At 41.1% G+C, this 21,881-nt stretch overlaps 1 protein-coding gene across 1 annotated transcript in view; it reads right to left on the bottom strand.

The window, feature by feature from the left end:
* gpm6ab (glycoprotein M6Ab) overlaps positions 1–21,881 on the bottom strand; it is a 71,757-nt gene that overhangs the window by 8,510 nt on the left and 41,366 nt on the right. The window contains exons 2-4 of the mRNA XM_061830827.1: positions 19,618–19,810; positions 18,479–18,635; positions 8,929–9,082 (exon numbers count right to left, since the gene is read on the bottom strand). Of these exons, the coding sequence (XP_061686811.1) occupies positions 8,929–9,082; positions 18,479–18,635; positions 19,618–19,810 (504 nt within the window). The remainder of the gene's footprint in view (positions 1–8,928; positions 9,083–18,478; positions 18,636–19,617; positions 19,811–21,881) is intronic.

Genomic DNA, 21,881 nt, shown 5'->3' with positions numbered 1-21,881 from the left:
CAGGTGCAAAGGACGAGAGCTTCGTGGGTCCCAAACAACAGGGTGGCGCGTATACAGCTACTAAAAAAAAATAACAGTTACCCACTTAATCCGTCTCTCATAACGTAATAAAAGGTCCGCGTATGTATGACAGGGGTGCTAAGTCTGTCAATGTGCGCGTCGGACGGCTGCCGCTCGGGCTCGCGGACGGGAAAGGCTGCCGCGTCAGGCCCGCAAACGGCAGCGGCAAAGAACAATGCTGCTGGCAGTGGCGCACTCAGCCGCGTGTGACAACAACGCCGTTAAGCGGCCCGGTTCGGTGGTGTTGTTCATCATGGATGGCAGCGGCTATGAACAACGCCGCGGACGGCGGCGGCTATGAACAACGTTGCCGGGGTGGCTCACTCCGTTATGAGGTGTTCTCTTCTTCGAAAAGAAATTCCATGTCAGAAGGGGCGTGTTCGTCTCACATAGAGGGTCCACCGCGTGTTTTCAATGGCGAATGTCCCAGTGTGACGTCACAGACAGGAGATGCAGCCAATATGGTGACCACTTGAATGTTGAATGACACTTCCGCAACTTTGCACATGGATGACGCACTCTCCGCCCATATTTATTTTTTCATACAGACAAAATGAATAATGTATTTTTCATTACAATATCTATTTTAGAATGTTTATAGGCATGTCACTTCAGCTTTAAAAGCCTTCAGATACAAAAATAAAAACATTAGAAAATAAAACGTACAATTTAAACAGCATTGACTGCAAGAAATATCACTGAAAGAGGAAGTACTCTAAAACACATGAGAAAAAAGAAGAGATTTAACTTGAATCAGGACATTCACACTTGAGGCTGCCATCACCTCAGTTGGCAACTTATTGCATTTTTTTGCAGCAAGACATCTGAATGCTGCTTCACCATGTTTGCTTTGGACTGTGCACTCCATTATTAGACCTGAGCACTCAATCTCAGAGCCCTACTGGGTTTGTATTTCATTATCATTTCTTTCATGTATTCAGGACCTAAACCATTTAGTGATTTATAGACCAGTAGCAGAACTTTGAAATGTATTCTAAAACTGAGTGGAAGCCAGTGTAAAGACTGTACAATGGAGTTATATGCTCTGACCACTTTGTTCTGGTCACAATCTGCACTGCAACATTCTGAATTAGCAACAGCTTTTTAATGTTTTATTTGGAGAACCCAGTCAGAAGACCATTACAATAGTTAAGTCTACTCGAGTTAAAAACATTAATGACCTTCTCCATGTCTGCTTGACACATGCAAGCCCTCACTCTAGATATGTTCTTCAGATGGTAAAAGTTTTAGTAATTGGTTTGATATGAGTTCAGGTTGGAGTCTATCACAACATCAAGGTTTCGGACTTGGTCTTTGCTTTTTAAAGATAGTGAGTCCAAGTCTTTACAAACAGCAAAACCAATTTTGCTCATCCAGTTATTTATCTGCTTTAGACTGTAGCACAACACCTCAATTGAACTGGAGTCATCTGTACACAGTGCTACATATACAGTACCTGTGTGTAATCCACATAGTTATGATCGTCAAAACTAAGGTTCTGAAAAATTTAACCGAACGATACCATATACAGGCTGAAAAGGAGGGAACCAAGAACTGACTCTTGAGGGACCCCATATGTCATTGCCATTTGTTGAGATTGAATACTTCTAATGGTAACAATGAAGCTCGTCTCCTCCAAGTAAGACCTGAAACATTTAAGGAATGTTCTATAAAGTCCAGCCACGTTTCCCACCTGTTTAGCACTATATTGTGATCTACATTATCAAAAGCCACACTGAGATCCAACAAGATCAAAATTGACAACTTTCCGGAATCAGTATTCAATCTTATATCATTTAGTACTTTGAAAAGAGCAGATTCTGAACTGTGATTAGTTCGGAAACCTGATTGAAATTTGTCAATTTAAAGTCAATTTAAATTAATAAATCCAATAAATTGCTGAGTTGATTAAAAAATATTAATTAATTATCAAATGTAATTATTATTTTCTTTGAAGTCAAAAGTTTACATACATTTCCTTAGTATCGAGTAGCATTTCCTTTGAACTACATGACTTGGGTCAAACGTTTTTGGGTAACCTTCCACAAGCTTCTGACAGTACTCTGCTGGAAACCTGGCCCATTCTCTCTGACAGAACTGGTGTAACTGAGTCAGGTTTGTCAATTGACTCGCTTGCACATGCCATTTCAGATCTGCCCTCAAATTTTCAATGGGGTATGCAGGTCTTATAAGGAATGCACGTCTTATAAGGAATAGTTCCTATAAACAGAAATCTCTTTTACTTTCTTCTTTTTGCTATGTTGTTCCTTGTTCTTTGTTCCTATTGTCGTACCAGGAAAGCACTGACTGCTGGATAAAAAAATCCTTGTGTGTTCTTACACACCTGGCCAATAAAGCTGATTCTGATTTAGATCAGGGCTTTGTGATGGCCACTCCAAGACATTGACTTTGTTTTCCTCAAGCCACTTTTGAACCATTTTGGCTGTATGCGTAAGGTCATTGTCCATTTGGAAGACCCGTTTGTCCCAAAGTTTTACCTTTGAATGTCTTGTGTGGGAACACCTCAAGAGTGTCACAGGTCCCCAGCTGAACCTACTACAGTTTGCCGATCGAGCTCAGAGGTCTGCGGATGATGCCGTCAACATGGGTCTGCACTTCATCCTTAAACATCTCGACAGCGAGGTAACCTATGTGAGGATCGTGTTTGTGGACTTCAGCTCTGCGTTTAACACCATCAACCCTGAACTTCTCTCCTCCAAGCTTCTCCAACTCGATGTCTTACCTGCCATCTGTCAGTGGATCCACAACTTCATGTTGTCCCTCAAGGCACCCAGTTGTCAAACTCCAGAAATTTGCAGGTGACACCACAGTCATCGGCCTCATCAAAGATGGCGACGATTCTGTGTATCAACAGGAAGTGGCTTGACTGGAGCTTTAGTGTAGCCAATGAAGTGTGTCTTCTGCTCATATCTAGTCATGACTGTATGACTCGTGTTTGAACCATGCCAACCAATCAGTTAACCTTAAGTGAATCTTGCTGAAATGTTTACTAGAGACCAGGACATAGGAATGTGCTAGTTATTAACAGATAGAATTGGTTCAGTCATTATGATGCAGATATTTTGTGATGCTCTTTATTTTACGATGCGATTCTCTTGTGATGCGCTTTAATTTCATTTCATACTTTTGTGATGCGGACCCTTCTGATAGTATAAGAATGCTGCAAGTCCTCTGTATCTTTGCACTTGTGATCTGCTACAGCCATTGTCTGTAACTCATTTGTGCCCGGAATATTCTGTAAGTAAATGCTTCGAAGAAACTGTTCATCGTCTCCAACCTGGATTTGGATAACCAACATTCTCACTACCCGAAATTAAATGAACACGCAGAGGAAAAAGCGTCCTCCAACAATTGGTGACCCCAACGTGATTTCGGAATGAGGTGTTGGTTGACAGACAGAAAATTGGCCGGCCAACAATTGACAAGGTGAGAGGACATTTATCCTCCAAAAGGGATGTGTTTGTTAACTGGTGTTGAGGTCCGTGTCAGGTGTCAATTATACTTTCTGGCTGGTTGAACAGTGGGGAAATTGTGGACACCCTTGCGTCCCACCAAAATGGTTGAAAAACCCTGGAGTGCGTGGGCGTACCACTCTAAAAAGGGTTTAGAAGTGCCCTGTGTTCGGAGGTTGTGCCGACACAAAAAGGTTGTAAATCCCATGACTGGCAGACAGACCAGTAGGTTGAAGCCAGTCCAAAACTTTCTGAACCAAGAGGTTGTCTCGTTCTTTTTGGAGAATCCTAGAGACTAGAATTCCTCATTCGAAATCAAAGGACAAAGTGTACACTATAAAAATAAATTAAGAAGAATAACCCAGATGAACAGTGAAATACGCAATTGCAATTTTATATTAGGAGATGCTGTTTAGTTCTTTCAAGAATCCTAGAAACTAGAATTCCTCAAATAAAATAAGATTTTAAGAGTACATTTAAAAAAAAAAGTTTGAGTGCTTTTGTTAAATTAAGGTTTGAGTACTTTAGTTTGAGTGGTATTGAGGACTTTTGAGAAAATAAAAGGTTTTAGCACTTTTGATAAAAGATGATCTAAATCAAAATGCAGGGAGAGCTTGATAGGGAAAGTGAATGGTTCGATTTACAGCAAATACCAAACCATTCTGAACAAGTGGTACTAAGTGAACAAGTGAGGAATGCATGGGATGTGTATTTGTGTTTTGTCATTAATTTGTGTAATATGAATTTAATGAGTATTTGTTTTCTTTTGTATATAGTTTTTATGGCTTATTTGGCATATGCGGCATATTTTGGCATCAAGCCATCGAAGCATGCCTGAAAAACAACGAGAGAATGAGAAAATAATTGAAAGGATGGATGAGGAAATACTGTGAGAATGGAAGGCTTCCTCTAATGGTTTCAACTGCATGTTTGGTGACATTAATGAGAGAAACGGAAAAAGCTTGAGCTAAAAAAGCGGCGGCTCTAAAACTGGAAGTAGAAAAACTAACAGGTCGTCTCCAAAAGGTAGAAAGGTTCGAGAGAGAATGCTAAGAAAGTTGTGTAAATGAAAGCGAGAGCAAGGATGATGCCGATGGGATGTGCATTAAAGTTGTCCCGTTTGGCTCTCAAGGAAGAGAGTGTTGGTCTGGTACAAACTGTTCATCGTCTCCAGCCTGTATTTGGATAACAAACTTTCTCACTACCCGAAATTAAACTGACACGTGGAGGAAAAATAGTCCTCCAACACCAACACACCCTGGCATTGAATACTCTAACAACTGTAGATAGGATTGTGGACTTTTGGAGGCATCCTTCACCACAGCTGCCACTCACGCTGTCCAACTGTCTTGAGTCAACCGTCGAGACCTTCAAGTTCTTAGGAATGACCTGAAATGGGAGACGAACATCAACTCCATCCTCAATAAAGCCCATGTACTTCTTGGGGCTTCTGAGGAAGCACAGCCTGTCACTAAAAGTGCTGAGACAGCTCTACACAGTGGTCATCGAATCAGTACTGTGTACCTCCCTCACAATCAGGTTTGCGGCTGCTACAAAAAACGATGAACTTCGACTGCAATGGACAATCAAAACCTCTGAATAGCTTGTTGGCAACACCCTGCCAACCCTTGAAGACTTACGCGCCACTCGAATTAGGACCAGAACAGGTAGCATTCTTTCAAGCTCTCCACAGCCTGGCCACCAGCTCTTCTCGGTCTTTCCGCCAGGGAGGAGGTGCTGATCAATGCAAAACAAAACTAGCAGGCATTCAAACAGTTTTTTCCCTCTTGCAATTACGTGATTAAAATTTTGAACGGCGAACCTACTATTTTCTGCCTTGCACTGTTGTTGGGACACACCCTCACACCCTTCTTGTCCGATCAGTATTAGTATTAGTAATATATATTGTAGACTATCGCATGATAAGTCACTTTAAACTGCACCCTTTGCACACTTGTCGTTGCACTGGTCTATAACGGTGAACCACAAACGGGTAAGGGCACACTTTATAAGCTTAACATAACCCCCATATGATCTTGAGATTATAAAGTTGAGGGGGGGTTGACGCACTCTAACTGTTCTAAATGCTGGAAGACTCCATCTTTGCTTAACTGTAATTCTTGTAAAAAAAAAAAAAGTTCCCTATTAATTGTATGTATTGTGTTCTTTGTTCTTATTAGTATGTTTTTCTACTCTGTACTCAACATGAATATCATACCAGGGCAGCAATGACTGCCGGAGACAAATTCCTTGTTACATACTGGGCCATTAAAGCTGATTCAGATTGTGATTCTTGCAAACTGTAATCTGTTTTTTTAAGGTTTCTTTAGGAGAAATGGCTTCATTGTTGGTGAGTGGCCTTTCAGCCCATTTTGATGCAGGACTGGTTTCACTGTGGATAATGACACTAGCTTCATTCAGTATCTTTACAAGGTGTTGAGCCTTTGTTCTGTGATTGATTTGCACATTTTGGACGAAAACACATTTATCTCTGGGACACAGAGCCTGTCTCCTTGGTGAGCAGTGTGATGAATGCACAATCTCATGATGGTTATATTTGTTTATAACAGATGAACATGGCACCTTCAAGCATCTAGAGATTCACGATCCACTGTACTTTCTGATTTCTTTTGATTTTCCCATGATTTCAAATAAGGAAGCAGTGTTTTAGGTCTGGCCTTAAATAAATCCCCCAAGTGCACTGTCAATTAACTCACATGTTGTAAGTTAACCTATCAGGATTTTCCAAAGCCATGACCACATCCTCTGGGCTTTCCCATGTTCTTTGAAGACAGAGTACTTTTTGTGTCTGTAAACTTTTGACCTTGAAGAAAGTAAAATGAAAATATCTCAGAAATTGTCTCATTATTGTGGAATTTAACAAAATGTAATAATTTTAGTGATCTTCACTAACCTGAAACAGGAGAGATTTAGTCTGATTCAACTTCAGACAGTGGGATGAAAAAAATGAAATGTTTATTTTTGCACAGTATATGTAAACGTCTGGCTTCAACTATATGGATACATAGAATGGAGCCTCCAACATCAATCACAGTCTGTTCTGTGCCACTGGTTGACTTCCATTCATCAGTCCATTCTATGTACTGCTTATCTGTACCTGGGTTTGTGGGTGTGTTGAAGTCTATCCCAGCTATATTTTTGGCTAGAGGTGGGATAACTGAACTTGCATAACACAACGTGGGATGTTGACAAATGTATCTCTTAGCTGTTCTAAATAAAGAAGACTTTACATCTTGCACATCTGTGACTCTCATCAGGAATAGTTCCTACAAACAGAAATGTGTCTTGTTCTTTGTTCTTGTTACTTTGTTGTTCTTTTTTCTGAATGTTGTACCAGGGGAGCACTGACTGCCGGAGAAAAATTCTTTGTGTTTTTACAAACTTGGTCAATAAAGCTGATTCCGATTCTGGTCACCAGTCAATCATGGAGGGCAGACAGACAAATAACCAGTCACTCTCATATTCATATCTATGTCTTCAATTAACCTACCGTGTATGTGTTTGAGAATCTGGGAGGAAATTTGAGTAACCAGACCGACACAGGCAAAGGGATAAGATAAACATTTTGCATAGAGAGTTCAAGTTTGAACCCCAGGACTTCAGAACTGTGAGGCGGATGGGATAAACCAGTTGTACACTGTGCAGCCCTGGTAAACTTCCATCTTTTTTCTAATTCCAAAACAATTTTAAACCATTCCCATGATAAAACCCTTATTAGTTATTTTAGGTAATATTTTATTACTCTGAACTGGAGGCTATTCCAGCTATCTTTGAGTGAGACGGGGGGGGGGGGGGGGTACAATGTGAACAGGTCAGCAGCCAAGCACAGGCCAATAACAAACATTGTAATAGGACATTATAAAAAATCTGCCAAGCTACCTACATCTTTGATGATGAGCGAAGAAGGTTATAAGGTTAGGTTTCGTGTTTACAATGTACAGTGAAGTAAATGAGTATTTGAACACATTCCAATATTGCAAGATCTCCCAGTTAGAAATCATGGAAGGGGTTTGAAATTTTCATCGTACAGTAGCCTTTGTTTGCAATTATAGAGGTCAAACGTTTCTTGTAGTTGTTCACCAGGTTTCCACACCCTGCAGGAGGGATTTTGGCCCACTCCTCCACACAGATCTTCTCAAGATCAAACAGGGTTCTAGGCTGTCGCTGAGAAACACACCTGAGTTTCAGCTCCCTCCAAAGATTTTTGATTGGGTTTAGTTCTGGAGAATAGCTAGGCCATGCCAGAACCTTGATATGGTTCTTACGGAGCCACTCCTTGTTTTTCATGGCTGTGTGCTTCTGGTCATTATCATGTTGAAAGACACAGCCACGACCCATCTTCAATGCTCTGACTGAGGGAAAGAGGTTGTTCCCCAAAATCTCACAATACATGGCCGCGGTCATCCTCTCCTTAATACATTACAGTCGTCCTGTCCCATGTTCAGAAAAACACCCCCAAAGCATGATGTTACCACCCCCATGCTTCACAGTAGGGATGGTGCTCTTGGGATGGAACTCATCATTTGTATTCTCCAAACATGGTTAGTGGAATTATGACCAAAAATGTTCATTTTGGTTTCATCTCACCACAAAACTTCCTCTCATGACTCCTCTGTACCATCCAAATGGTCATTGGCAAACTTAAGACATGTGCTGGTTTAAGCAGGAGAACCTTCCGTGCCATGCATGATTTCAAACCATGACGTCTTAGTGTATTGCCAACAGTCACCTTGGAAACGGTGGCCCCAGCTCTTTTCAGGTCATTGACCAAGTCCTGTCGTGTAGTCCTGGGCTGATTCCTCACCTTTCTCAGGTTCAGTGAGACCCCACGAGGTGATATCTTGCATGGGGCTCCCCTCCCATTGAGAGTGACCGTTATGTTTAGCTTCTCGTTTGGCTTACCGAAGACATGAACAGTGAGCAGGAAAACATTCGACAACAATATTACACAGCAGTGAAGATGCCCAGGTAATTCCTAGAAAAATAGCAAAGATCCCTGCAACAACATTGTTCCTCATAAAATACATGGTCAGGTTTTCATGAAATTCAAATTCCCACTTACAATACCAACTGATGCAATGTGTCTGTAACCCTAACCCCAACCACAAAAAAGAACTTGGTTAAATTCCAATTGGTTTAACCATTATGGGTTTTGACTTGAAGGTTATGATTGTATATAACGAGAATTTATGAATCGTATATAACTAGAACTTATGGATGGTCAAATTCGATTACTGTAAGGAATGCATGTTTCCTAGCAACCATCGGTGCCACATGTGAGCCTTCTCAGGATTAATTATCTGAGCCAGAACGAACCTTTGAGATATAAAGTATGCATTTTTCATTGACCCAACCACTTTCAAGTGTTACATACCAAATTGGCGCAGGTCCAGGCAGAGGTTGGCTCCCTCAACCAGGCTGGTGTTCTTGCACATGGACCAAACATTGAAGAACATGAAGACTGGCAGGCTGGTGAATGCTGTGACACCCAGCCACACCAGGAAAAACAAGTAGGCCAGGAACATCAGCTGAACAGAAAGAGGGCAATCAGTAACACAAAACTAAAATAATAAATTGTCTTTTCTTGCCTATAGGAGAAGATGATCAATATGAAAAGTCTTAAGTCAACACTATTGTTTAGGTTTGTTTTGTTTTAAAGGGTATTTATTTATTTATCCATTCATTTATTTATCTATCCAACTGCTCATCCATTTTCCTAGCTGCTTATCCTCACAAGGGTCGCAGGGAGTGCTGGAGCCTATCCCAGATGTCAATGGGCAGGAGCCAGAGTACACCCTGAACTGGTTGCCAGCCAATCGCAGGCAACATATGGACAACAGTCGCACTCACAATCACACCTAGGGGCAATTTAGAGTGTCCAATGAATGTTGCACATTTTGGGATGAGAGTGCCCGGAGAAAACCCACACAGGCACGGAAGAGCATGCAAATTTCACACAGGGAGGGCCGGGATTAAACCTGGGTCCTTTACACCTCCGTCACTGTGCCGCATGAGCTGTAGCCTATCGCAGCAAATATCATTAAGGTCCTATGGAGATTGAGTAAATTTGCCATTTGAATCCTGTAAGGTTGTATTTAATATTTTTTCTTTCCTGCATTAAATTTGATTTGCAAGCCATTTTATGCAGCCCTATGGAGGCACAAGCCAGTGAAATCTGTAGGCCGGTCCCAAGCCCGTATAAATAGGATAGAAGAAAGACACACACGAAGCTCTTCTTCAACAGCTCTCAGTCTCTCTCTGTTTTTAGTTTTTATAGCAGTTAGGCTTGAAAAGCTCAGGTCACACAGATATGTTGTGGAAAATGGGAGCAATGTCAGAACAGCTTTGTTGGCCAGAATGGGGAACTCCTTGGCAGCAGTCAACCAAAAACTGTCCAAAGGAAGATCAGCGAATCTTAGTTCCAAGGCTCTCCTCCTCCGCATTGAGGGGAGCCAGATGAGGTGGCTGGGGCATTTGATGCCTCCTGGGTGCCTCCCTGGTGAGGTGTTCCTGTTTCACCTGAAGTATACCACGGGGACATTCCAGGACAAATTGGAAAGACTATGTCTCTCGGCTGGCTTGTGAAAGCCTCAGGATCCCCCTGGAAGAGCTGGATGAATTGGCTGGGTAGAGGGAATTATGGGCACCCCTGCTAAAGGTACTGCTCCCTCAACCCGACCTCAGACAAGCGGTAGAAGATGGATGGATGAATGGATGGATGGATAGATGACAGTTGGTTTCTAAGTAGGTCGATCGGCTGTTTTGGATGTTCATCTTTGAGTTGTTTGATTTACATTCTCTAAATTGTTTTCTTGTTTTTTCTTGTAGGAAACGTCAGAAATCATTTTGACTGCAATTACAGCTTTCCGTTTCACAGGTTCTTTTTTTTTTTTCATCATTTTTTGTCATATCTGTTGAAACAAATCACTCTGACCAGACAGTTGTAAGTAAAATGATCTGTGAAAAAAAATGTATAAATTCATTAAAAATGAGTAAACATGCCCAAGAAATAATAATAATAATCGGTGTGCACTTGCGGACACACTTTCACAGCATCTGGCTGACCTGTTATCTTGGGTTTCAGGAGCTTTGCTGAAACCATAGAGGAATATCCACCTCTGGGAAGTAAAATCATGTCCATCCATTCTTGGCCAACAATTGGGCATAATTCTGGCAAACAGAAGCATAGCTAAATAATCTGTGCAGCTATTGAGGCTTCAGAAGTGACACAGAGGTTTTTCACCTCTTTTGTTGTCTTTTAATTGGTTTCATGTTCTAAAAAATAAAACTTTGAACTGCTAACATGTACTTATAGTCACACCACATTACCACTAAGTCATGCTCCCAAAGTCATCGCCAGGTTGCTTGTAGTGAAAATACTATCATTGTATTACAAACCCAATTCTAATGAGGTTTGGACGTGGTGTTAAACATGAAGAAAAACACAATACACTGATTGGCAAATCATGTTCTTCCATTATATAATTTAATACAGAAAGAAGGCAGTATAGTTAATGATCTAATTGGCCAATTTTATTGTTTTTAGAAAAAAAATAATTAAGTTAGAATTTTATGGCTGCAACATGTTCCAAAAAACCTGAAACAGGGGTACCTTTACCACTGTGTTGCATCCTTTTTTTTTTTTTTTTTTTTAACAACATTCAATTAGCGTTTGGGATCTGAGGACACTAATTGTTGAAGCTTTTTTAGGTGGAATTCGGTGGTATATGTATGTAGTATATGTTTCCCCAAAACCTGTACGCACCTTTCAGCATTAATGGTGCCTTCAAAAATGTAAAAATTACCCATGCCTTTGGCACTAACACAGCACCATACCACCACATTTGTTGGCTTTTGAACTTTGCATTCATAACAGATGGTTCTTTTTATCTTTGGCATGACATCCACAATTTCTCAAAACAATTTGAAATATGGACTCGTCAAACCACGGGACACTTCTCCTCCTTGCATCCTTGCGGCAAACTGTATTCACTGACAATGGTTTTCTGAAGTGTTCCTGAGCCCATGTGGAGATATCCTTTAAACACAGATGTCGGGTTTTGATGCAGTGCTTGAGGGATCAAAGGCCAGTGGCAATCACTGTTGGTTTTCGGCCTTGTCGGTTACATGCATTGATTTCTCATAATTCTCTGAACCTTTGGCATTATAAGAAAAAGATTATGAAATTCCTAAATTCCTTGTAATTCTATGTTGAGGAACATTGAAAATTGAACTCTTCAACTGTTTTATCACAAATTTATTTAAAAGAGGTTAACCTCGCCCCATCTTTGCTTGTGAATGACCGAACAATTCAGGGAAGCTCCTTTTACACCCAATGATGTCACTCACTGGTTCCCAATCAGTCTATTGACCTGTGGGTTGTTCCAAAAAGGTGTTTGATGAGCACTCTTCAACTTTCTCCATCTTTTTTTCCTAGATTTCCCAGCTTTATTGGAACGTGTTGCAGCCATAAATTCTGACTTAATGATTATTTGCAAAAAACAATGAAGTTTATCATTTTTAACATTAATAATCTTGTCTTTGTAGTGTATATGATAAAATATGGGTTGAACATGATTTGTAAATCAGTGTATTCTGTTTTTATTTAACACAGAGTCCCAAGTCAATCTCAGGAACTCATTGAATTCCAGTGAGGAATTTTGAAAGGATGGCACCTGTGGAACAACTCCAGTCATGAAATATCCTTGCTCCTAAATATTCCACAGTCGACCGTTGTTGCATTAAAGTTATGTGCAATCAATTGGGAACTATAGCAACCCAGCCATGTAGCTGAGGGCCACTTAAAGTGATATTGTGGGGTCAGGCGATGCTGAAGTTCATAGTGTGGTCACCATCTTTCTGCTGAGTCAATTGCTACAGACGTTCAAACTTTCCTGTGGCCTTCAGATTAGTCCAAGAACAGAACCATGCACAGAGAGCGCCATGAAATGGGTGTCCATGGCCAAGCAACTGCATCCAAGCCATACTAACATCACTAAATGCAGTGGAGACACATTCTTGAAAGTGACAAATCAACCTTTTCCATTTGGCAATGTGATGGATGAGTCAGGGTTGGGCCATTACCAGGAGACCAGTACTAGTGTGACTGCATTGTGCTTAGTTTGAGGTTTGGTGGAGTGGGTATTATGGTGTCGGGTTGTTTTAAAGGAGCTGGGCTTGGCTTCTTAGTTCCAGTGAAAGAAACTGAATGCTTTACTGTGCTGAGAGATCTTGGATAATTCCATGCTCCCAACTTTATGGGGGGAGTTTGGAGCTGGCCCCTTCCTCTTCCAATATGACTGCACCAATGCAAAAAGTAAGGTTTCATATAAACATGGATGACAAAGTCTGGTGTAAAAAAAACTCGACTGGCCTGCTTAGAGTCCTGACCTCAACCACATACAACGCCTTTAGGATGAATTACAGGGGCAATTGAGAGTCAGGCCTTCTCGTACAACATCATCTCACAAATGTGCTTCTGCAAGAATGGTCAAAAATTACCATCAACAGATTAACAAAACCTTCCCAGAATAGTTGAAACTGTAGATGGACCAGCATCATATTGAACCCCATGGACGAGGGATGGGATGTCACTTACGTTCATACTGTTAGTGAGTCAAGGTAGGTGAGCAAGTACTTTTGGCAATATAAATGGTAAATGGTCTGCACTTATATAGTGTTTTATATACACTATTGCAGTTCACAAAGAACCTTACAAAGTCTCACATTCTCCCATTCACACACCAATGGTGGTCTGCTGCCATTCAAGGTGCCGCCAAGTCCACTGAGAGCAAAGTTGGGTTCAGTAGCTTCCCCAAGGACACTTCAATGTGGAAAATCAGAGCTGAGATTCAACCCATTCGGTCACTGGACAACCTGCTCGATCTACCGAGTCAAAGCCACTCTTTATGTTCTCAATTATTCTATGAAACAGCTATGCAGTAATTCTGAAGTGACATTAAACAGCGCTTTTACAAAAAAGAGTTTGCATCCAATAGTGCTGCAATTATTAATCAAGTATCCCACTTAAAATTCTGTCAAATAATAAGCTTATGGATGAAATATATTTTAGTTTGTTAAAGCGCAAGAGCATTTCATTTAATAATGAAGAACCAATTGGTTTCCTCCTGTAGATACAGTGAAGAAAATAAATATTTCAACACCCTACTATATTGCAAGTTCTCCCACTTAGAAATCATGGAGGGGTCTGAAATTTTCATCATAGGTGTACAGTATGTCCACTGTGAGAGAGATAATCTAAAAATAAAAATTCAGCAATCACAATGTATGATTTTTAAACAATTTATTTGTGTGATACAGCAGAAAATAAGAATTTGAACCTCCGAGAAAACCACGATTAATATTTGGTAGAGTAGCCTTTGTTTGCAATTACAGAGGTCAAACGTTTCTATAGGTGTTCACCAGGTTTGCACACACTGCAGGAGGATTTTGGCCCACTCCTCCACACAGATTTTCTCTAGATCAGACAAGTTTCTAGGCTGGCGCTGAGAAACACGGAGTTTCAGCTCCCTCCAAAGATTTGCTTTTGGGTTTAGGTCTGGAGACTGGGTAGGCCACACCATAACCTTTATATGCTTCTTACGGAGCCACTCCTTAGTTTTCATGGCTCTGTGCTTTGTGTCATGTCATGTTGAAAGACCCAGGCACGACCCATCACCCATGCTCGGACTGAGGGAAAGAGGTTGTTCCCCAAAATCTCACAATACATGGCCGCGGTCATCCTCTCCTTAACACAGTACAGTCGTCCTGTCCCATGTGCAGAAAAACACCCCCAAAGCATGATGTTACCACCCCCATGCTTCACAGTAGGGATGGTGTTCTTGGGATGGAACTCATCATTCGTCTTCCTCCAAACACAGTTAGTGGAATTATGACCGAAAAGTTCAATTTTGGTCTCATTAGACCACAAAACTTTCTCCCATGACTCATCTGCATCATCCAAATGGATGTATCTTATTTGGTCATTGGCAAACTTAAGACGGGCCGTGACATGTGCTGGTTTAAGCAGGGGTACCTTCCGTGCTATGCATGATTTCAAACCATGACGTCTTAGTGTTTACCAACAGTTACCTTGGAAACAGTGGTCCCAGCTCTTTTCCGGTCATTGACCAAGTCCTGTCGTCTAGTCCTGGGCTGACCCAAACCCTAACCTTTTAAAGGATCATTGAGACCCCACGAAGTGATATCTTGCATGGGGCTCCACTCCAATTGAGATTGACCGTCATGTTTAGCTTCTTCCATTTTCCAATGTTTGCTCCAACAGTGGACCTTTTTTTACCAAGCTGCTTGGCAATTTACCCCTAGCCCTTTCCAGCCACGTTTGTCTCTGGTGTCTTTGGACAGCTTTTTGGTCTTGGCCATGTTACAAGTTTGAGACTTACTGATTGTATGGGATGGACAGGTGTCTTTATGTAGCGAACGATATCACACAGGTGTATCTAATGGCCCCATCACACCATGACGTTCTGGCCAGCGTCCTATAGCGTTTGAGGAAACGTTGGTAGTCGCCCATGGTCGCCGGGATAGCCCCAGAGTAGTGTTGTTTCCACGCCAGTGAACGTCAATGATCGCTGGGAATCGGCAGAGAACGCCGGTCCGGAAAAAAAGTTTCGAACATGCACAAAAGTTCTCACCGAGACCAGCGTTCATCAACGTTTAATTTTAAACGCTGCAGAACGTTCAAGAACATCCGTGGAACGTTTTACTAAGGTTCGCCGAGCGTTGCACGTGTTTGCCTATCGTTAGTCAGTCGTAACTATAGCTTTACTTGGTTGTTACTTAATCGTTTGCTTTGCAGTGAATGACTCACTGGCAACCTGTCAACGCCCATTGACCAATCCCCTAGCGCACACAGCGTGTAACCAAAGTGAAACAAACGTCGTTTGGTGTCCATTGAGCGTCATTCGAGCGTTTCCCAAACTTCCATGCATATGGGTATATAAATCGATGCTTTGTAAAAGCAAGGTCCATTTAATATTAAGCTACAGTAGAGAGCACCTACTATGGAAGATCCAGAAAGCAGCAGTTCATTTTCGTGGAAAAACTCCACCAGACTATCCTCAACAGCCCGGTCCAGGATCCTGCAATCCTTTCTCTGCTTCTTTTGTCTCTTTGTCGGACCGTCCTCATTGGGGTTTGCAAGGTGTTTAGAGTCCCCAGGAGGTGCGTGACTTCCCGGACGTGCTCTTCCTCCTGCTGTTGTTTTTCCTTCAAACACATTGCGCGCGATGAAAGAGGCTTAGCTTTCTTACTAGCAGCGCTAGTTACTGAAGTCCGCGCCCTAACTTTTTTTCTTCTCGGCGGCATGATGCTCACTGTTCTAACTCACGTATGTACTCATGTACCCTGCTGCCTGCCCGAAAATAGCAGGGATAGGCTCCAGCCCTCTCACGACCCTTGTGAGGATGTTGCACATACTTTTAAAAAAAAAAGAAATATGTACTTAAGAATGACCCATTGGTTAGTTCTTCTGCAAGAGCAGGGGTGCCCAAACCTTGTCACCCCAAGATCTACTTTTCAAGTAGCCAACCTCTTGTGATCCACCGACGGTACTGTGCTGACTCTATTGTTGCTAAGATGGGGGGCGCACGGATGTTTCGTCACCGCAACTGCCATGAAAAAGCAAAAAAATGTGCAGAAAATAGGAGGCCAACTCGCCAGCTTGCTAGAACGTACCTTTCTGTGCACTTGTGTAGTGACACATGTCACGAAAGGCCAAGATTGGTCAAACTGACTGTCAGTCAATTGACGTGAGCAACCAAAGTATTGGCCACACCTAAATCAAGTGACAAGATAGACGGATGATGGCTGATGTATTTTTTTTTTTGGGCTCACGGTAACGCGTTCGAACTGTTTATTAAAAACCCCTGCCCTAGAGCGTGTCGATCATGGTGGGACGTGTCTTAAGATTATAGGTAGCAACTCAACATTATCAAAAATAATGTGGGACACTTTGTTCTAATGCTGATCATTAAGACCAACAGCATTAGGTTGCCATCATTCAAAATTTTTTATAGAGAAGCAATCTGTGACATATGTAGCTGACGAAAGAGCAACAAAGTGTTTGTTTCTCAGTCCTTTGGTCAAAGTAGCAAGTAATTTCAAGTCAATGGGTTCAAGTCCAAGGGAATTTACTAGTCATTGCTTTCCAAGTCCAAGTCAAGTCTAAAGTCATCAAATTCATGACTCCGTTCCAATTCTTGACTTGAGTCCTCACCTCTGTTCATGATTATGGTAGTGATCTCGGCTCTCTCTATTTTATATCGTCATTTCATATGGAGAAATTACAGCACCTTTTGCAATAATGTTATCCTCTCACTGCTTGCTTTTTTTTGTCCTCTGGCTTATTCCAAAAGACATCAGAGACCTGTGTGGTTGCGGGTGTTATTTCCAAGGATGTACTGTACATTGGAAAGCCTTGACCCATTGCTTTGAAAATTGCAAATGCGAAGTCAAATGTCCTGTAATGTGGACAATAACTAAGGCTACAGCTAAAATTGCCTGCCATTACTGTACTGGACTTTATGTAAATCTCATTCAGAGTCCTGTTGGATTCCCCAAAGAAAACAACTTTGACAGGAGAATCTATCAATACATAAAAAAGTTCATGGAACCCTTTCTCAGCCTCTAAAAGTAATTTCATGTCAAATTTGAATATAGCTTTTTCAATGCAAGTACAGTGTTTCAGAAATATCCTTTTTTTTCTTTTTTTTTTTTTACCACGTTCATTCATGCGTCACTTGTTCCCTGCTGGACCTCTTGCTGTTTGCCTACCAAACAAATAGGTCTGTGGATGACGGAGTCAATATGGGGCTCACTTAATCCTAGAACATCTCAATGGCGTGGGAACCAACATGGGGATCCTGTTTGTGGACATTAGCTCTGCGTTCATCATAAACATCCCCAAACTGCTCTCCTCCAAGCTTCTCCAGCTCAGTATCTTGGCTGCCATTTACCAGTGGATTTACAACTTCCTAACGAGAAGGACAAAGCATGTGAGTCTGGGGGACACTACCTCTTCTACCAGCATCACCACCATCGCCATCACTAACACAGGAACACCCCAGGGTTTTGTGCTCTTGACACTCTTCTTTCTTCATGAAAAACTGCACCTCGACGCACCCGGCTATCAAACTCCTGAAGTTTGAAGACAATACCACAATCATCAGCCTCATCAAAGACAAGTCTGTATAGCAATAGGATGTGGAGAGGCTGGAGCTGTGGTGCAGCCAACATAACCTGAAGGTGAAGACGCTCAAGACTGTAGAGCTGATCATGAATTTTAGGAAGCATCCTTCACCACAGCTGCCCCTCATGCTGTCCAACTATGGTGTGATAACCATCAAGACCCTCAGGAACTTGGGAATTACAGTCTCTCAGGGCCTTAAGTGAAAGTTCAACATCAACTCCATCCTCAAAAAGCCCCAGCTGTGGCTTCTGAGCAATCACGGCCTGCCACAGCAGCCATTCAATCAGTATTGTGTTCCAATTGTGACCAATACTGGCTACTCATGTCCCTGAGTAGCATCTGCAACATTTGCACAATTGACATTGTCCCAGATTATCACACTACTCGTCACTTTAAACTGCACACAATTCCTGAGGTCTCTGCATCCGTTGTACAATGGTATTTACAACGACTTTTGTTGTATTAGTCATTTCAAACTGCTCTGCATCTTTTTGCTCGTTGTCAAAGAAAAAAAAAAAGACCATTACCCATCATTAACTGAATACTGGTAATTGGTCAGTGACTGTGTTTTTTATTTCTTTATGTCTCAAAAGTATTTTCTTTCAATTGTCTGTTGTCAGACTTGATACAGATGATTCTGATTCATAATAGAATACCATGAGGTAAAATTGTTGACTCCTGTTATGTCTCTTCAGCCACATCAAAGATTTCTTACAAATGCTGTCAGGCAGCGTCCACAAGCTGTAATCTTGAACTCTCCATACAGATCCCTAATTGCGCCAGTGGTGAAAAATGCCTCCACCAGCAACAGCACTCCAAAGACAAAGAATCCAGCTGCAAGCCCATAGATGATGTACTTCAGGATGTCAATGCTGTGGAGAAAATAAAGATCAGTTTTTTATTCTCAATCAAAGAAGAAATGCCATTTCAAGTGGAAGTGAAATCTTTATATTTTGATAAAAGGTGGAAATGTTTTCCAATCAAATTAGAATGGAGGTCTTATGTTTTCCATGTAAAGCAATAGAAATGTAAATGATACCTGGATTCTGACAAAGCAAATTTGGAGCATATCTAAAATGAATGTATTCATCATCAGTCAAACACAAATTAAGAGTTAAACTACAGTATTTGTCAAAAATCTGTTATATCCAGCATCTTGCAATGCTACACCTAAAGGATGGATGAAAGATTATTGCTTTAGTGCAGTACGCACACATTTTTTTTTAATTGTAGAATACATTATAACAATGTATTAGTATGGCATATAGAAGAACATTTTGCTTAATTTTATAGAAATTGTAAGCATCAGCAAAAGGACGGTGTTTATATTTGTATTTGATATAATTGTATTTTTTCCATCCCTACTGGCCATTACTGTATTTTCTGTTGTGGGAAGTCCATCTTAAGAGGTGAATGCAGCATTTTAAAATTTTGTAATCCTCCATTCCACCACTGATGTACCAAACATAACTTAACTTGACTTACATAACTTTACCTAAACATAACTTTTAAATCAGATGGTTTCTCTTAGTCTCTTACAAAGGAGTGTTACGACCACATAGTCTGTGTTTTTTTATTAAAGTATTATTCAAATAACCTATTATCCCATGTATGGCTTTGCCCATTCATCTCTGACTTCTACTGAAATTACTGTACTAGTCTTTATTAACTCATTCACCACAAGGTTAAAAATGACATTTATGATTCAAACTGTAGTGGAAATCTAGATCAATAATACTGGAACACTGAAAGAAAATATAATCAAATTGTTATTTATTTAATGTAAATTTAAATTATTTAGGTCCAATCTTGACCATATATCCAGGTATGGTTTGGGTTACAGTTGTCACTCACATGGTGAACACATCCAGTGTTTCTCCAGGGGCTCTGATGACCTCAAAGTAGTTCTGGAGGATGCTGTCAGTCCCACTCAATGCCTCATGGCCACATCCACAGAACAAGGCCACGCCCATATAGAGGAGGATGGTGGCAATGAGGGATGCCCAGGGCAAACTACCCACACATCGCTCACAACACTCCTTACAACCTGAACATACAGAAAAACATGCCCTGTAATATAATGATTCCTTTACATTTTCATGACAAAGAATTCTACAAGGATGACCTTTAATCAGCAAATTTTAATATGACCCAAAATGGGTAAGTACACTATATTTTCTTGAAATGAAAGTAAAATTATGGGATTCCTGTGTTGCTCTAATATAATTTAATTTTTTTTTAACATCCAATTTCGCATATCACAGCATGAAATAATAGTGTGCACCTCTTTATTTTGTGACTGCATCATTTACATTGTGACATGGCATATAAAAAGCAGTTATAATGGCTGGCAAATGTGTCTTTAGCACAACAGATCAACCTATCCAGTGCACTTATGAAACATAGGCCTATGTTGATCAAAGTCATTTTGGGGATCCATCCATCCATTTTCTGAGCCGCTTATCCTCACGAGTGTCACGGGAGTGCTGGAGCCTGTCACATTTATCATCAGGCAGGAGGCAGGGTACACCCTGAACTGGTAGCCAGCCAAATGAAGGACACATGGATGCAGACAAAACTCGCACTAACAATCTGTATCAATCACAATCACAAATTTAATGTCTTAAATGAATGCATGTATTTAGGATCTTGGAGGAAACCACAGTGCCCGGAGAAAACCCACAGAGACACAGGAAGTACATGCAAACTACACACAGGCGCAGGTGGGATTTGATAACCAGTCCTCAAAACTGTGAAGCCCATGCTCTACAGCTGCACCACCGTGGCACCCCTTTTGGGGATCTTGTTATATTAATATAAAATATAACCACTAATTTTACCACATGCAGTAGTGCAGGAGTCATTGATCAAGCAAAAAATACACATGTATTTTGAAAGAATTTATTCAGTTTAGAAGAGTTCTTTGAGAACATGCAGATAGTTATATACAGAAAGGCCAAGAGTTCTAGAGTTCAGTACTTAAAAGTACTGATACTTGTGCAAAACAAATAACTGATAAAATTCGAAAGCCACTCTTTTCAGTCAAAGTGCAAAATTGCAAACTCATAAATATACTGAAGTTAAAAGATAAAAAGTAAATTAACAATTTTTCAACCCAATAATAGAACACTTACATTGAAGAAAATAAGTACTTGAACGCCCTGCTATATTGCAAATTCTCCCACTTAGAAATCATGGAGGGGTCTGAAATTTCAGTCATAGGTGCATGTCCACTGTGAGAGAGATGATCTAAAAAGAAAAATCCAGAAATCACAATGTATGATTTTTTTAACAGTTTGCGTGACACAGCTCCAAAAACAGGTATTTGAACACCTCTCTATCAGCCGCCTTTAAAAGTCCACTTCCACTCCATTTATTATACTGAATCAGATGCACCTGTGTGAGGTCGTTAGCTGCATAAAGCCACCTGTCCACCACATACAATCAGTAAGACTCAAGCTTGTAACATGGCCAGGACCAAAGAGCTGTCCAAAGACACCAGAGACAAAATTGTACAATTCCACATGGCTGGAAAGGGCTTACGGAGAAATTGCCAAGCAGCTTGGTGAAAAAAGGTCCACTGTTGGAGCCATCATTAGAAAATGGAAGAAGCTAAACATAATGGTCAGTCTTAATTGGAGTGGAGCCCAATGCAAACTATCACCTCGTAGGGTCTCATTGATCCTTAGAAAGGTGAGGAATCAGCCCAGGACTACACGATAGGACTAGGTCAATGACCTGGAAAGAGCTGGGACCACCATTTCCAAGGTGCATATTGGTAATACAGTAAGACGTCATGGTTTGAAATCATGCATGGCACGGAAGGTTCCCCTGCTTAAATCAGGACATGTCATGGCGCTGAGCTGGGCCGCTTTACAGCGTTGTCGTCGGACGCGGCTGAGTGCGGCATTATCGGCAGCGTTGTTCAGACCACGATGGCTCATCTCCACCGTGGAAGTGGATTGGACAGTGAGGCAGTTTGGCCGTGATCGCATATCATCTGAATATGGCTCAAAACAATAGGGTAATATTGCCCTGGTAACTTCACTTGGTTGTGTGATGTTCTCTTCTTCGAAAAGAGCTTCCGTGTCATAAGGGGCATGTTCGTCTCCCATAGT

The sequence above is a fragment of the Syngnathoides biaculeatus genome, chromosome 9 (genome assembly GCF_019802595.1).
Source record: "Syngnathoides biaculeatus isolate LvHL_M chromosome 9, ASM1980259v1, whole genome shotgun sequence".
NCBI classification, from domain to species: domain Eukaryota; kingdom Metazoa; phylum Chordata; class Actinopteri; order Syngnathiformes; family Syngnathidae; genus Syngnathoides; species Syngnathoides biaculeatus.
This window is presented reverse-complemented; position numbering and strand designations above follow the sequence as displayed.